At 41.3% G+C, this 17,885-nt stretch overlaps 1 protein-coding gene across 1 annotated transcript in view; it reads right to left on the reverse strand.

Moving 5' to 3' along the window:
* Positions 1 to 17,584, reverse strand: part of CACNG2 (calcium voltage-gated channel auxiliary subunit gamma 2) — a 159,353-nt gene extending 141,769 nt beyond the window's left edge. The window contains exon 1 of the mRNA XM_074226837.1: positions 17,374 to 17,584. Coding sequence (XP_074082938.1) covers positions 17,374 to 17,584 — 211 coding nt within the window. The remainder of the gene's footprint in view (positions 1 to 17,373) is intronic.
* Positions 17,585 to 17,885: the final 301 nt, after the last annotated feature.

Here is a 17,885-nt window from a genome sequence, read left to right on the forward strand (position 1 = left end):
CTAAAGGGACAGTTCATTCTACTTCTGGTTGCAGAGTCTGCTAGTGCAAAGGACAAGAGAGAGACTGTGAGTGAACAAAGTCATCAACTCTCTGGATCTGACTTTGCTCATATGGAATATTAAAGGGAACAGTGGTTGGACTGGACCTCTATGGTCCATTAGCTTTAAGTCAATGATAATCTGTCTCTAAGATCACGGTCTTATGAGAGTGGGCTTTACTTCTCTGTCTCGGTTTGCTTTTTAGTTAAAATTTCTTTTAAGTGTTATGAGGACTTCCCTCTCTATCTCTCACTTTGCACATCTGTAAACTGAGGTTACTGGACTGTGTGGTGTAGGGGGGAAGAACCCTGGAGGACCTGGGTTCAAATTTTAGCTCTTCCCTCTACTATCTCTTTGATCTTAGACATGTCATTCATCTTCTAAGGGCTTCAGTTTCCTCATTTGCAAAATGAGGGAGATGGATATATGATATATATATATGCTTGTGATACGGTCAGAGAACCTGGACTTGCAACCTGCCTAAAGCTATGTGACCATACACGTGTTATTTTATCTCTCTAGGCTCCTGTTTCCTCACTTCCAAAATGGAGAGAATATACCATCTTTAAGTAAATACTCTTTCATCTTAAATCCTATGGTAGCAGCCCATTCTGCCCCTCCTCACTTTATTCTTTCCTAGGGGAAGACTAGTGACTTGTGAGTCAGATGATTCTAAGACCTAACTCTTTCATTAAATTGTTGTGTGATCCTTGGCAAATCATATCCCATATCTGGGTCTTAGTTTTCTCATCTGTAAAACAAAGAGGTGAGATCTTTGAGCTTTTACTTGGGATGGTCCATGAAGTTCTCATATGCTCATATGGAATAAACACCTCAGATGAGATAATGCATGCAAATATTAATGGTTTTTATTTATTATATTTTGCATAACTTGTAGGCTGTGGTTTTAAACTTTCTAGAATTTAGAGTTGGAAGAAACCCTGGAGACCAAGGAATTCACCCCACTCCTTTTTTACACATGAAGAAACTGAGATTGAGAGCAGAAAAGGGATTTGTCCAAAGCTACACAATCTAAGGGGAGACCCAGCTGGGGTTGAAATCATCTGATTCTACCCATAATATGAATGTTTTCTGCATCTTTTCTATAGTACAAAAACTCATTGCCTCTAGATTGGCTTTTATGAGGCCACTTCAGGGATTTCTCAAAGAAATGTATTTCTAAATTTTGGGGTAAGAAAAGTTCATAGACTCTAGAAGTGGGAGGGACCCAATAGGCTTTCTTGTTCAACTCCCTTCATTTTACAAAGGAGGAAACTGAGACTAAGGAAGGAAGGGACTTGCCCAAGGTCACACAGTAAGTAAGTAAAATTTTGCTTAGAACTAAACTCAGATTTTAATTTCAAGGGATTTTCACCTTATTTTTTTCAAATAGCTGTTTTTATTATCAACTTTCCTCCCACAAGAAACATTTCTCTTAGTTTCTAATTGATTTATAAAGCTTTAAAATTTTTTTTTTTAATTTCCCCCATCAGGGTCACAAGAGGTTATCTGGCTTAATTTTATAGTCATTGGTAGATATTGGACAAGAACCCAACTCTGCTCCAGTGATTTAGTTCCTTATACCCAGATTTTCTGTCTAAATCTATCCCTCTCTCTACTCTGCTAGCTCTGAGAGTTCACCCATTATTGAAACAAGAGTTGGAAAGTGCCTGTTTTCACACTCTTGAGTCCCTTATACAACCTTACTTTAAAGGTAGAGAGGTAAAATCTTGAACTTTTGAGAGAAATTCTATTCAATTCAATTCAATTCAATTCAATTCAAAAAGCATCTAAACATCCCCATTGTTAAGAACAGACTCTCTCTCATTTTTGCAATTGTTAGCTTAATGTGCCTTATTAACATCACTTTCTTAAGCCTAGAAAGCAACGAAAACATAAACCAAGCCCTGGTTTGCAGAGTGCTAATTTCCAAGGTGGAAATTCTAAAGATGAAAATTTAACAATCAGCCCTCCCTCCAACACACTTTTGCTCCTCACCTGGAAGAACCCCCAATTTCCCTGAAGGCTGAATTTCTTACCTTCTAGACAGAGACTTCCTCAGTCTCCAAAATTGCTAAGCCCTCTCCTTGTATCCTTCAATTACTTTGTTTTGATTTTGTTTATAAAGATGATAGACTGAAGCTACTTGAAGACAGAAACTATTTCATTTTTGGATCTCCAGTGCCTAGAATTCTCCCTATGTATCTAAGTATAAGCAAGCAATGAAAAAATAGTTAAAAATGAGTAGAAAACTTGCAATGAGGGTAGAAGAGAAGAGAAATGAAGACAGGGGAATTTTAAGATGAGGTAGGGGAGATTGTTGGGGGATAATTATAAAGTTGAGAAAGTGAGGAGATTAGTGGAACCATAATTAATCTGATTTCCCAAATTATTAATACCCTCCTCAATCATTGTATACTTAGTCATACTTGGTTTTATTGATCTGTAAGCATATATTAGAATTAGAATGAAGGCTTATTTTTTGTATATTTTGTATATTTATATGCATGTGTTTTGGTTTATTTGTATATTTTTTCTGTCACTAGCGTTAGTGTCTAGTGCATAATGAACACTTAATAGATGTTGGTTGATTGACTGATAGTTGGATTAGGACCAAGGACACACTGTGCCACCTGAGATGTGTACAGTCTCTTGAAGAGAAGATGGACCAATCCCTTGAGAGTCCTTGCCTTCACCCCTTACCCTGAGAAAGGGGCTTGGGAGGAAAGCCAGACCCAAAGGAAGGATGCCATGAAGGTAGGATCCTGTAAGGCAATAGCCAGAGGAAGTTGTACCCATCCCTCCAGAGGATTGTAAGGTGAGCTATAGTTGCACCAAAGCTCGGAGCTTCTTCCTTCACCAATACACATCATGTGAGCACCCTGGGGTAAAGTCTATTCACCCCAGGCTCGTTAGAGCTCTGGAGGGAAGACATCCCAATCTGGAGATATATGAGAAGGAGAACAAAGGCTCTTGGCACGTGGTGAGGCTGTACACAGGAAAAGGGGTCAATGGTTACTTAGCCAGCCTGTAAAGAGAAACTGCATCGTGGCTGAGGGAGGCGATAATTCCCCCCACAATGAGGTCTCAGCCAGTGCACCTGGGCTTCTGGACATAATTCTTGGCCCTCTGGTTAGCAGCTGACAGGCTACAAACAAGGTCGAAGGAGTTCAGAAACTAGTGAATGGAGCATCAATAAGGGTTTTCTTTTTATAAGGAGTGGGGCATGAGGCAGTGAAAAGGGCAGTGGATTGAGTCAAAGGACAATCTGTATCAGCTGCTACTAGTCTCTTCTCATGGACAATCACTTGACCTCCTTGAGTCTCAGTTTCCTCCTCTGTAAAATGACAAGGTTGGACTTATACTTTATATCTAGGATCCTGTGAACCTCTACTGAAGAGATAGGGTTATTAAAACTGTCTAATAACTTATGGGCATAGATATTGAGATATAAAGGAATTTCTTCCAGGGAGGGAGTGGAGGGAGATTGAAATTATGCATAACTATCTGGAGGTAGCGCAACAGGAATGTGGACAAGTCCAGAGTCCGAGCTTGTTCGTGTGTGTGTGTGTGTGTGTGTGTGTGTGTGTGTGTTGTGTGTGTGTGTGCATGTGTGATGTGTGTCTTTGTCATTGAAATTATCAGTCAGGGATGGAGGAGTGATTTGTTAAGACTAGAATTATTGTCATAAAATCTTAGGTGTAGGGTTGAAACAAACCTCAAAAAAAAATCTTATCCGATTTTCTAATTTTACAGAGAAGAAAATGGTCACCCAGAGGGGTTAAATGACTTGCTTCAGATTTCATAATGGTAGAGTTGGGCTAGAATCCCCTAGATTGAAGGTTAAAAAATGCAAACTTTGCTATAAATTACATTATATTCATTACATTATATTCAGCCAGACAATGAAGGATGTTGGGCAAGCCATTTAATTTCTCTGAGCCTCACCTTCCTATCTTCGTGGACCAAATGAAATAATATATAATATAGAAATATATGCAAACATAAGTATATATGAGAAGCACTGCTATTTATTATTATTCCTTCATGTTACAGATGAGAACATGGAGGTGAAGTAATTTCCCAAGAGTCACTAGTCAGAACTAGTTAAGCGACCCAATGGCAGGTACGCAATCACCTGACACCTCGATGCTTCAAGATGAGCCTTAACATTCATCCTTCCAGTTCTGATGTTCTATGACACATTAGTAACACTCCCAAGAGAATGCTGACCAACTCTACCTCATGCTTATTCTGTTTCTGTCACCATCCAAGTGGAATCAAGTTAAAAGAATCATTAAGGTTAGAGTTGAAAAGGGGGGGAATGGGAAACAGAAAATGAAAACAAGTAGCCTGAAAGGGGGTCACTGTAGGAAGAAGCAATCCCACTGCCCTGTCTTAGTTAGGTTGAGCAGTATGAATGGTGCCCTGATGCACAATATCATATTTCAAAGGGGGGAAGGGACTTTAGAATTTCTCTAGTCCACACCCCTCCACCCTCCCTCTACCCCCCCTCATCTCTCCTAGCCTGGAAGAATTAAATCCTTCTTCAGCATCCACTTGAGGCCCCCCAAATATTTGGGAACTTAATCATTCCCCATTCATTTATAAAATGGAACTGAAATGCATCGTAGAGGTCATCTAATTCAACCTTCTTGTTGTCAGTGAGTCAAACTGAGGCTCAGAGATTTGCTCGGAGCTAGCCTGTGGCAGACCCAGACTTCCTGGTCTGGTATCCTTCTTACACTACTATACTATCTATCACACCTCACCTCACATGTAAACTTCTTGAGAACAGAATTCAGTGTAATGTAGGGAATGGATAGAGGGCCTTGAAGCTAAGAAGACCTTAAGACAAATCTCACCTCTGACTCACACTGGCTGTGTGACTCTGGACAAGTCTCTCTAAGCAGCTTCTAAGAATGTGAGTTTAGAGAAGGTGCTGCCCTGCATTGGCAGGAGGAATTTCCTCACCTCAGAATGCCCTAGATCAATGAAATCTCAGGACCAATTCCGTCCTTGAGAGCAGAAAGATTTCATTTTATCTTTGTGTCAGCTGGCATATCACAGGCATTTCATAATGGCAGGCTCAAGAAATGAATGAATCTTTGTCCATGCTGTTTTCTGTCTCTGTCCTCAGCCAATGGATTGTAAGTTCCTTGAAGGGAAGGATTGTTGTAGTTTTGGTCTTTTTATCAGCAATATTTAAAAACATCAATATTTAACAAATATCAGTATTTGATAACATAGTAGGAACTTTAATTGACTTCTAATCGCCTTACAGAAGAAGGGGGGCGCTCCTTGTTTGAGATAAGAACTACCAATCCTTGACTAGAAAAGGTGAATTACTTGGGTCTCCCTTTCCCTATTCCTGATATTGGATCAAATGAAATAATGTAAAGGACTCAATAACACTAACACAGCATGTGTGTTGTATCAACATAAGACAACACACATTTTATGTCAACACAACAATTTGTCTGTCTGTCTGGTTTTTTTTTTATTATCAGCTTATAGAATTGGGATGTCAGAACCAGTACAGCATATGGATAAAGAGGACCCATCCTCTTTGTTGAGGCCAATCAGGAGATGATTGTTTATAGGAGGTTTATAGAGCTTGGTAGACTGAGGAAAACAGGTGCCCTTCCAAACTCACAAAGAAATCAAAGAAAGAAGAAAAAGATTCATATACATAATTATATTTATAGCAGCTCTTTTCAGTAGACAAATATTGGAAACTGAGATGGTCCTTAGCTAGTGGAATAGTGAGCTTGGAGTCAAGAAGACCTGAATTCAATCCTGCCTCATAGACTAACTGTGTGATCCTTGGCAAGTCACTTAACCACTGTCTGCCTCAATTTCCCCATCTGTATATAGGTGATAAGAATAATATCTTGGCAATAAGAGTTGTTTTTGAACCTCAAATGAACTAATATTTAAGTGATTTGCAAACTTTAAAGCATTCTATGACTAATAATAATTATTGTTATTATTAAATGATTGAAGAAATTGCAATTTCTTTATCTAATAATATTATTGTATCATATGAAATGGATCATTTCAGAAGAAACTAGGAAGTTTCCTGATGAAGGGTGAAGTGAGCAGAATGAGAACAATTTTTACAATTTCCCCCCTTTCTTCTTTCTTTCCCTCCCTTTTCCTTCCTCTCTCATCTCTTCATTACCTCCATCCCTTCTTGGTCTTCTGTTGACCCCTTCCTTCTTTCTTCCTTCTTCCTTTTTCCCTTCTCTCTCTCTTTCATCTTTGCTTCCTCTTTTCCTCCCTTCCTTCCTCTGAATTAAAACCAATAAACTACCCATGAACATTTCTGCAATTAGTCTACAGCAAACTGAGACAAAGGTGACTGAGATGGTATCTATTTAGAAGAATTTGCAGAGCTTGTTAGAGAGCATCATTCTTTTTCCATTCACCTTCTCTATAATCTTTGGTCTATATTGTGCCTATGGAATATTCAACCAGGGGTTGATTTTTCTCTCAATACTTTCATTCCCTGACATATTACAATGTAAGCCTATCTTTCTTCCTCACACTGTCTTTATTATTTTATTAGAAAGCAAAAAAAAAGATGTTTTCACCACACTTGCTTCCTTTGTCTAATTTACTGTCAAATTCTCCAGTGACACAAACTGAACACTGTCTTGAGGCACAAGGGAAATTATTTTGCTGATCTCAACCCAATCCATTGCTTGAAAATGCAATAGCATTGGATGATTTGCATCTAGAATCAGAGATTTTCATGATGGATGGAAACTTAGTGTTGATCTAATCTAGCTTCCTTGTTTTATTTACAAAGGAAGAAAATGAGATTCGGGGAGAAGTGATTTGGCCAAGTCATGAAGTAGCAGGGTTCAGATTCAAATCCAGTCATAAAATCATTGATCATTTTTTTTAGAGCTGGAAGACACCTTAAAGTCCACCTAATTCAGCCCCCTCATTTTATACTGAGACAAGTGTTTTCTTGTCATAGAGGACCATAGGTTAAGAGCTAACAGGAACCACAGAGATGACTTCTTCTAACTCCCTAAGTTAAAAGATGAGGAAATCAAGGTCCGGGAAAATAAGTGATTACAGTTTCACAAATTAATAGCAATTGCATTAAAAGTCTTTAAATAGCAAGTTCAAGGTTACAAAGCATTTCACAAGTATTTTCTTTTACAATGGAACCTTCCTACATTCCTGTGATTGCAGATATTATTATCCTTATTTCACAGATAAAGCAACTGAGGCTCAGAGTGGTTATGCAATTTTGTGACACAGTTAGATAGGCTTCATGTAGGGGTCATCCTGACTCCAAATCCATTCCCTTGTGGATTATATCATGCTGTTTGTCAATGAGAAAATAGGGTTCCAAAGCATAAACTGATGAATACAGCAGGAGGGGACTTCAAAGATCATGTAATGTCCTCCTCTCATTTTATAAAGGGCGTGGTCCATAAAAGTTCTATGACAACTTCCAAAAGGAGGCCTGGATGGTCTGACTTCAAACTTGTTCCTCTTTTCTGCAAAGACCCTCCCTCCTCAATGTTATTCTTTTGACTCTATATGAGACCCTGGAATTAATCTACTCCAAAACCTCTATTTTACATCCAAGAAACTCAGTCCCAGAGATGGAAGTATTCACTCAAGGACTCACAGCTAGGTGGGAGCAGAACCTTAATTTCCTGACCCCTGGTCTTTGAACTTAGGGGGATTTCCAGGTGTGATCTTTTGTGGTAGAGTGAAGGGGTAACTGAGATCTTTGTGTGAGGAAGTCCAAGGGATCCCAACAGGTCCAATGTTGGAAACAGAAGGGGAAAACAACCATCAGAGAGACGTGGCACTTGGGATAGTCAGTGTCTTGTGAGTAGAGTGGGGGCACTGGATGAATCAAGGTAGGAGCAGAGACATCCGATAGATTTTAGGAAAAGGAGGAAAGTGTTCTAATGGCAATTGGGAAGCAGTTTGGTGTGGAGGTAGTCTCAGAACCAGAAGCACCTGAGTTCTCATTTCTAATCCATATTGACTTAAGCTCTCAGTGCCAGGGAAACTTTGGAATACTCTAAACTATAGAAAAGGTGCAACTCTGACATGGTAAAAATTTTCCTTATCTGGGAATTCCATAAAAAATGAATGAAATTATATAGATCTAGTCTTAATTGTCTCTTGAAAAATCCATTTCTATCATGCCTTCTGGCAACCCCTGACATTTTTGTATTATATTAAGGCAATGACTGTACTTCCATTTTACAAAGAGAATTGAGGGTTCAAATGACCTCTCCAAGGTCACATAGTAAAAAGGACTTCAATTTTTTTTTTTAGTTTTTGCAAGGCAAATGGGGTTAAGTGGCTTGCCCAAGGCCACACAGCTAGGTAATTATTAAGTGTCTGAGACTGAATTTGAACCCAGGTACTCCTGACTCCAGGGCCGGTGTTTTATCCACTACGCCACCTAGCCGCCCTCACCTCCTTAATATCTTATGAGTTGTTGAGCATTGACAGGTAAGTAATTTGCTCCTCAGGGTTACAATTGCCAGCAAGAGTTAGAGGCAGGACTATGGACCCATGTCTACCTAATTTTAGACCAACTCTCTAACTACTGAAACACACTGCCTCTCATGCCATACAATATATACACAAAATGAATGCAATGTAATTAGAAAGTAAGGTGATCTCTGAATTCTCTTCTAGCCCTGAATCTAGGAGTCATAAGTGCCTGGGACAGGTCAAGGTTGATTTTCATGGTGTTATCTCAGTTTGACAAAATTTTCCATGTGCCTAATCAGAACTGGAAAGGATGACAGTTACAGGTTAAGTTTGAGTTCATTGTTAAGAACAGCAAGTGCAAGGTCTGCTAGAGGGACGACTTTGGGTCTATCACCGACAGGGGATATAGTGAGACCCTGCAAGAACTGTGACCCCCAAGTGTGGCATGGCATTTGGAGTAGATATTGAAGCTGGAGTCAAAGAGTATTGATCCATATCTCAGCTCTGCCATTTACTAACTGTGTGACTTCAAATAAGTCTCTTCTCTCTGGGCTTGGGTCAAATTAAGGAATTTGTGTAAAAATGTATCTTGTTCTGGTCCACCTGACCCCCTCTCCCTTCTTCAGTATGGTCAGTTTATAAGTATATAAACTTACATAAAGTATATAAATTTACAGTAAGTTCAAAAGGTGCCAGAATAAAGGGATAATAGCAGAAAATTAAACTGCAAAGGGGAACATGGTCATGGACAAGCAATTCCAAAGATTAAAGGAGCATATTTTACAAATTGTAGCCCATATAAATCAAAATACATATTCTGGTAATCAGTCTGAATCAGCAGAAATCACCCATGTGCTGCTGTTAGGACCTTTTGGTCCTGTGATATGTAAATTCCAGACAAATCCTAGACCTCCAGAGCAGAACATCAAAAAAGTGCTGATGTTCTAAAAGTTTTATCAATAACATTGAGATGATTCAGATATGTAAAGGAACTAAACCCAAGATGGAACAGAGAAGAGTTAGTCTGTTCCCCCCCCGCCCCAAACCCTATAAAATTGAATCTTCAAACTCCTGCCCTTCCCCCTCTCATTCTCCCCCCTCCCAACTGCTCTCCTTCCCAGTCCTCTTCCATCTCCCTCAGAGTCATGCTTCCTAGTCCCCCCAACTATTGCCTATAGTTATGTGAGTGAATCTCTGTGTCCTGTTCCCTTCTCCACCCCCTTAGCCATACTACCTGGCTCCCTCCACCCTATCATTCCCTGGTCACATGCTGTATGCTTCTGTATCTCTTTAGCCACTTTTTTTCTGGCTTTATGAACTTTTAGCCCCACTACTCTCTGAGTTAAAGTGTAATTGCTTCCCATTTCTCACTTCCATTCATGGCTTTTCCCAGTAAGTGGTCGAAGAACCAGGTGAACTTGCCCCTATTTTCATAAATTATAAAGTCAAGATTAGATGAGGTGATTGCTCCTATCTCATTGACTCTAAAGCTTGAAGTAAAGCAGCTAAAATATATTGGAATGATATTCAGAAGGGAACAGAAAACAGGATGGCCTATGACAGGTTGGGACTGGTCCATCTCAAGACATGATGGCAGCAGAGCTCTACAGACCAGAGAGATCTTGGTAAAACTCAATGGTGAGCATAGGATCCTAAAAGAAGGCATTAATAAAGACCCCTATTGGTACATACTTTGGTCTACACATCAACATCATTCCAAGTAAACTCTTCCTGGAGTGACTGGTTGGGACCATTAAGACTTGAATGAAAGGCAACCTATAAGTCACCAAGCTTCTTGGTGGTTAGAAGAAAAAAAAGGGGGTTTTAAGGTTTAGCTATATTGGGAGATAACATGGGGGTAATACTAGACTGGGGACAGAGGATATGGCTCTGCTACTCCCTAAAAATGACAACAGGTAAATCTCAAACTCTTTGAGCCTCAGGTTCCTTAAATAGAAAATTTGAAACTAAATAGAAAAATTGAAACTATTTGAAACTATTTGAAGGAAGAAATAGAAAGATTCACAGGAAATAAAAGATATTTTAAATTATATAAAATGAAAAAGGTTTTGCACAAATAAAACCACTATAGATCAAATGAGAAGAAAAGCAGGAAACGGGGAAAAACTGAAATGTTTCTCAGAAAAATGTCTCATTTTTCAAATATATATAGAGAGTTGAGCCAAATTTGTTAAAAACAGGAGCCGTTCACTAATTGATAAATGGTCAAAGGAGCTGAAAAGGTAGTTTTCAGTGGAAGAAATCAAAGCTATCAATCATAATATGAAATCATGAAGTCACCGATAATTAGAGAAATGCACATTAGACCAACTCTGAGGTCTCACCTCATAGCCATCAGTTTGGCTAACAACAACACTGATGATGATGATGATGATGATGATGAACTTGACAGAACAGGAAAATAATAATTGTTGTAGGAGATGTGGGAAAATAGCACAGTAATATACTGTTGGTGGAGCTATGGATGAACTGGCCAGAGAATAATGTATAACTAAACCTAAAGGACTATTAAACTGTGCATACTCTTTGATCCCAGATATATTACTGTCAGGTCTATATCCCAAGGAGATCAAATAAAAAGGAAAAAGAGTCATATGCACAAAAAATATTTATAGCAACTCTTTGTGGAGGCAAAGGATTGAAAAGTGAGGGGATGTTTATCATTTGGGGAATGACTGAATGAGTTATGTATACAAATGTGATGCACTAGTATTTTGCATAAGAAATAAAGGAATGATTTCAGAAAAACCTGGGAGGACTTATATGAACTGATGCAGAGTGAAAATGAGCAGAACCAGGAGAACAGCTTACCCAATAATAACAGCAATGTCAAGAAAATCAACTGTGCAAGCCTTAGTACTGGCTAATTAATGCAATTTTGTACCATGACTCCAAAGGATTCATGATGTAAAATGTTAGCCAGCTTCCTTCCGAAAACCAATGGATTCAGACTGAAGTATTTTCATTCTTTACTTTTCTTTCCATTTTCTCCCTTAAAATGACTAATGTGGATGTTTTACAGATTTTCACATGTATAATAGTACCATATCTTTTGCTTTCTCAATGGGTTAGGGAGAGGTGGAAGGGAGAAGAGAATTTGGAACTGAAAATAAAAATAACATTTTAAAAAATCAAGGATTAGATGAGATAAATTCTCAGTCTCCTTTCAACTCCAAGACTTATGTCAAGGCAGACTTCACTGTTCACAATATTGCCACTGAACTTTGTACTCTTTATTCAGGAACAGAACAAGGTGTGTTGAGGAGAGAACTGAACTTGAAGCCAAAAGATGTAAATCTTAAGCCTGGACTCTAATAATAACTCATTGAGTGACCTTGGGCAAATAACTAAACTTTCCTGGGTCTCAGTTTTCCCTTCTGCAAAGTAGAAGTCAAGACTTGAAGTTTCCTTCCTGAGGATTACTCTGAGGTGAATTCTTTGTAACCCAGAAAACTCAGAAAATAATGAATACGTGGATTATTATGGTTTGTCTTTTTGAAAACTCAGATCCTATGGAATTCCTCAGACTAGTTGTAAAGGGAGCAGTGCATGAGGGGACTTTTCTGTGCTACCTTTCATATGATTGTGTCTCTTTACTCTAGCCAGTTCTGAACTGTATAACTCCTTTTGCCACATTGTTCTTTTATGGTATAAGAATGTATTCATTAGTAACAAAATTTCTTTCTTCTATTTGGCTTTGTGATTTCATTCATGTGGGAGAAAATCCAGTGTGGAAAATTCCTTCACTAATGTAGATCAACTGAACTTTTATAGTCTTAGCTAATCACCTAGGCCATTGAGAATAATAACCAACAACCCCCACCATACTCACAATAGCAATAATATCTAGCATTATTAGGCACTTTATTAAGTGATTTATGAATATGATTACATTTGATTTTCTCAAGAACCCTGGGAGATAGGCGCTATTCTTATCCTCATTTTATGGTTGAGGAAATCAAGATGAACAAAGGTGAAATGCCTTGGCTAGAACTGATCACACAGCCACTAAAGATGCAAGGCCAAATTCGGGCTCAGGTATTCTTCATTGCAGGCCCATTGCTCTGGGCACTCCACCACAGGATTACACAGCTTAAATATGTGTTAGAGGAAGATATAAACTCAGGTTTTTCTGTCTGTAAGATCATGCAGTTCCTTAACCAGTTTTTTATTTTTATTTTTTTAAGGGAGAGAAAGGCAGAGATGGCTATGACATTTCTCTCTCTCCACCCCCTGGACCCTTATCTGTCACTGACCCTGCCCATTTTTCTATATTATGGTGGTGCCTGGGTCAGCCAGCATTTGTTACCTTTCTGAACTTCTGAATAAATTAGTCAACAATTGAGGGCCTACTAGGTTTGATGTACTGAAAGAAGAGTTAAATTATCCTCCAATTGTCGTGGAAAATAACCTAATATGCTTTGAAGGCCAGTGAGTAATCTCAATAGCTATGCTTAATAATAATTATTGTTATTATCTATATCTGCAGGGGAAAATGGTTGGGAAAAGCTGTCAGTTTTACTGAAATGGAAATGGCTTCATGGTTTCCTCCTCCAGAAGTTAGAATGAGCTGAGTTCATTGCTCTCCAGAGCAGAGGAACCATGGGTCCAAAGGAACTCAGAAGAGAAAATTTGGCAAAAAAACAGGGAAGATAGCAAAGTTTTGCTTCAAAGGGATTGAAGCCTTTGAAAGATTGGCAGGGGTGCTTTGACTGAGCGACAAGTATATGTCTAGGGGAGGGGGGGGCATGGAAAGAGAAGTGGCTGTCAGGATATAACAGCTCTGCTAGAGAGGAAATGCCTTCTTTTGCCCCAGAACTAGGCTGTGAGGAGAGAGAGAGAGAGAGAGAGAGAGAGACAGAGAGAGAGAGAGAGAGAGAGAGAGACAGAGAGACAGAGAGACAGAGAGAGAGAGAGAGAGAGAGAATCAGAAACTGAGAGAGGCAGAAAGAGACAGAGAGTAGAGAAAACTAAATATAGAGACAGGGCTTTGGACACAGAGATGGAAAGGGTCAGGACAGAGGAATACAGAGACAGAGAGAGAGAGCAGGATCACAGAAGGAGAGAGGGAGTGAAAGGAAAAGATAGAAAGGAAATAAATGATAATTCCATGTCATACTTAATCTCATTTAAAGAGTATCCTTTCTCTTTACTGGTAAGGAGTATCTCTGGGAAGAATACTGGAATCCGTGAAGAGAGAAGGGAAAACTCAGAAAAGATCAAAGAGCTTTTCCCCATTTTTAAGTGATCTACCAGGTTACTAAGCATAGAAGAGACTCTGGGGGAAAGAGAAAAGCATCTGGATGCTTAGACATACTTGTCTTGGATCAGAACCACTGTTTCTTTCATTGCCTTCTACCCTGAAAGATTCTAAGATGTTCTCTTCATCCTAAGGCCCCTCACAAGGGTTTCCTGAAAAGTTCAAGAGCCTGCCCATCTGGTGCATTCATGCCACCTATGGCCTAAATTCCTGACCCAACTCATCCTCTTTCCTGAAATGAGACTCATGTAATTCAGTACACACACACACACACACACACACACACACACACACACACACACACACAATGAATGACTTGGGCTCCCAAAGAAGAGTTCTGAACTGTTCTCCAACTAAACCTGAAGTCATCTTTGAGGTTGCTTCTTTGTATTCAGATCTGAAATCCCTGGCTCTCTATTTCTCTTGCATCCTTTCGATAGTTCAGAACAGGTGACTATGTCCCTTGCTATTCTCCAGCAGACCCATTAATTTCAGAGGTAATAACGGAGACAAGTAACTGAGCTTCTGCATTAGAAAGGAAGAAGAAGAAAAAACAAAGAGTGGAAGACATTAGAAATAACATAAAGTTATTTTTCTCTTTTGTGTTTCACCTTTTGTGAACTCTTGCTGAGGATTTTGAAATATATTCACAATTCCTGGGGGGGGGGGAGAGGGAGAAAACAGATGATTTTTTGGATGTACAATTTGGTGCAGGAGTGTTCAGTACTGAGAAGGGAGAAAGATAGATCTTGGCAAAGAGTGGCTCTATTTAAAGTAGTCCAAAATAAACAAATCTACCAACCAAGAAAAATGCCATATTCACCCTTCACTCCAACCTCTGTTATCAAGTTAATGCCTTGATTCCAATGCTACCTTCTTGTTCCTCAGCCACCTCTCCAGGGTTCAGTGTGTGGCCTGCCACCTTGGGAAGGCCTGTTGGATCAGAGGCCTGGGCAATTACCAGCATGGCCCTGGCCCTGTGCACCCCACCCTTCCTGCCTCTGCATTTGGCCACAAGTGGGTTGAAGATGATGGCTGCTCCAAGAGACTGTGACTGGATGCAAGGCGGAGCATAGTTTCCCTAAGGCAGTAGTGCTTGAGTCTCTCCCTCCCCCCCCCCCCCAGTGCTAGGAAGAGGGGGGGGGTCTTGCAGGGGCCAAGCCCACTGCTTCTTTCTGCATCTCACGCCCCTTTTGCAGTGTTGCAAGTCAGAACCTCTTTGCGGATGATTCAGAGGGAGTATGGATGACTTGGAAGAGAGTTCAAGCCAATACATTTTGGGATGGGGGCAATGAAAGGAACAGATTTTTAATGAAAATATCTTTTTGTTTCTTTTTAAAGCACAAATAACAAACCTAAGTTACCCCCAGGTCCCTGGACCTTCGGGGAACTATAATATGCTTTAAAGATAAGGTTCTCAATCTTGGCCATTGGAACCCCATAGAGGAACATCTATTTGTGCAGACCCATTTCAGAACATCTCTCCCCCCAGATGTTACCACTTCTTTCCCCCCAATCTAGCCTACCTGTCTCCATGCATCTAACTTCAATCCAAGGCAAGCAAAGTACAAGATAGGCTACTTTCTCTAAAGAGACCCTAATTCCTTCTGTTGCCTTTCTCTTTGGGTAGCTAAGGGGCCATGGATGCTTAATTAAGGAGAAGTCTGGCCACGGTTAATGAGGAGCTGCATGAAGCCCCCCCCCCCCCCCCCCCCCGTGTTGTGTGTGTGTGTGTGTGTGTGTGTGTGTGTGTGTGTGTGCATTCGGCTTCCAAAGCTCCCCGATTAATTTCCTGGTATTGATTTTCTGGCTAGAGGCTGGCATATAGTATGCAGGAGAGAACTCCGCTGCAGAAAACGGTACCAGGCAGAGACTTGGAGAGAGAAAGGGCAACGAATGCAGTATGCGTCAAACAGCCCATCGCTCAATGAAGTCACTTAGCTATTCAAAACATGTTCAGCCATCACTCAACCGTTTGCACCAAGAAGGGGGAAGGGGGTGGGGGTGGGGGAGGGGCACGGGGGGGGGGCACCGCACGGCTTCCCGGACCAGAAGACCATTTCCCAAGAGCAGTTTTGCTGAGCGGCCTTTATCTTCCCACTTCTCTCTTCTCCCCCCCTCCCCTTGCCTGCTCACGGACCCCACACCCCCATCCCCACCCCCGCTGCCTCCCAGCTCCCCGCATCACTGGCCCAGGGAGGCTTGGAGCACAGCTATTCTGCAGCAGTGACCACTCCACACTTCTCGCTTCGAGCAGCCCCCCCCCCGCCAGTCTTCAGATCAGCAAACCGGTGCTTGGGGCTTTGAACACACATGGAGAGGAGTGGATCTCTCTGGGCTCCGAGCTTACACACACACACACACACACACACACACAAATGCTCAGCCCTCCCCACGCTCCCAGCTTATTTCTCAATGCATATTGTCTGACCTGCAGGAGTATTTTCTGTGTCTCACGGGGTGGCTGCCCCCAGCGCCCCCTTGCATGTGTCCTGCACTCGCAGACCACCACACACACACATACACACGCACACACGCGCGCACACACGCGCACACACATACACACACACACACAGCCACTCCAATGGCACTACCAGCTAAGACACTGAAAGGCAAACTGCTGACACTCCCGCCCCCGGGCCTTCACCTCCCCGCTTTACCCCCGCCCCCTTCCACAATGTCTGCTATCCCAATGTGGCTGCAGTGCTGAATCTCCTTTCTAGCTGGAAGACAAGTCAATCTCGGTGGAAGTGCATTTCTGCTCCACAGAACTTGGGCTTCCTTTCTGCGAGAGACTTCTTTATTTTTAGGTTTTTGTCAGCGCTAGCACGGCCACACACACACACACACACACACACACCACATCACCTCCAACAATCGGGCCCGCTCATAGACATTACGAAATTCTCTCGAACTCTGGATGAGATGGGGGGGGGGATCTGGAGGGTCTCCCGAACAAGATTTCTTAGAAACAACAGAATGGTGGAAGGAAGAGGGAAGGTTTGCAGGTGAAGACGTTCCTGGGACTTTATTATTTGGGGGGGGGGGGTGAAAGGGGAGTCAGAGTGCTTTTGGACCTCTTTTCATGAAAACAGGACCAGCGAGGAGAGAAGAAATTGTTTCTCTATTAGAGGCAGCTTAAAACCAAAGGGATTTTTCCTTTTCTTCCTCCCCCAGGCAGTGCCAACCCAGAACCCAGAGCGGCGGCTCCCCCAGACGCTTTTTTAGCGGCTCTCTTGTTGTTTTCACTATACATAGATTATTCCAATGAGGAGGCTGGGGGGGGGGGGGAGGGAGGGAGAGGAGGGAACAGAGTAGAGTATGGCTATCTCTGAGCGCTTTACTTCTAACTAAACCAACCAACCTTGATCTAAGGCAGGCGGAAGGAATGAAGTAAGAAAATGGTGGAATGTGGAGGGATTTATTTGGAGGAGGGTAGGGAGGGGTGGGAATGAGAGAGAGAGAGAGAGAGAGAGAGAGAGAGAGAGAGAGAGAGAGAGAGAGAGAGAGACGGAGGTGGGGTGAAGGGTGGGAAGGAGGAGGGTGGGAGGAGATCCGGATTCAAATACCTTCCAGGCAGCAGGTTCTCCATAATCCAGAATGGGTCATGACTTCTTCGTTTTTTTTGCTGGTTTCATTCTCACTGACACTTTTAGTCTTGCAAACCCCTCTGGAGTACAGCCAGTAGTCGGTCCCCACAGCTATGGTCATCAGGCTGAAGGCAGCGAAAGCACCAACGGTGGTTAAAAGCATCTGAACACCTCTGTCAAACAGCCCCATAATTCTTCATTATATAAATACCCCAAACTGACTTCGGATTCTCGGGAGTGAGTGAGTGAGTGAGTGTGTGTGTGTGTGCGTGTGTGTGTGTGTGTGTGAGAGAGAGAGAGAGAGAGAGAGTGAATGTGTGTGTGTTTGTATGTGTATGAAATCAAAGAATAATAACTCCACTAAGAATATAATGGGTACATGTGTACATATTATATAGAATATAAAAAAAGGAGGTAAGAAAGCCCAAGGGAAAATTGTAAATTATAAAGACCACACGGGAAGAGAGGCTTGCCTTTTGAGATCAGAGACT

The sequence above is a fragment of the Macrotis lagotis genome, chromosome 2, assembly GCF_037893015.1.
Source record: "Macrotis lagotis isolate mMagLag1 chromosome 2, bilby.v1.9.chrom.fasta, whole genome shotgun sequence".
Classification (NCBI taxonomy): domain Eukaryota; kingdom Metazoa; phylum Chordata; class Mammalia; order Peramelemorphia; family Peramelidae; genus Macrotis; species Macrotis lagotis.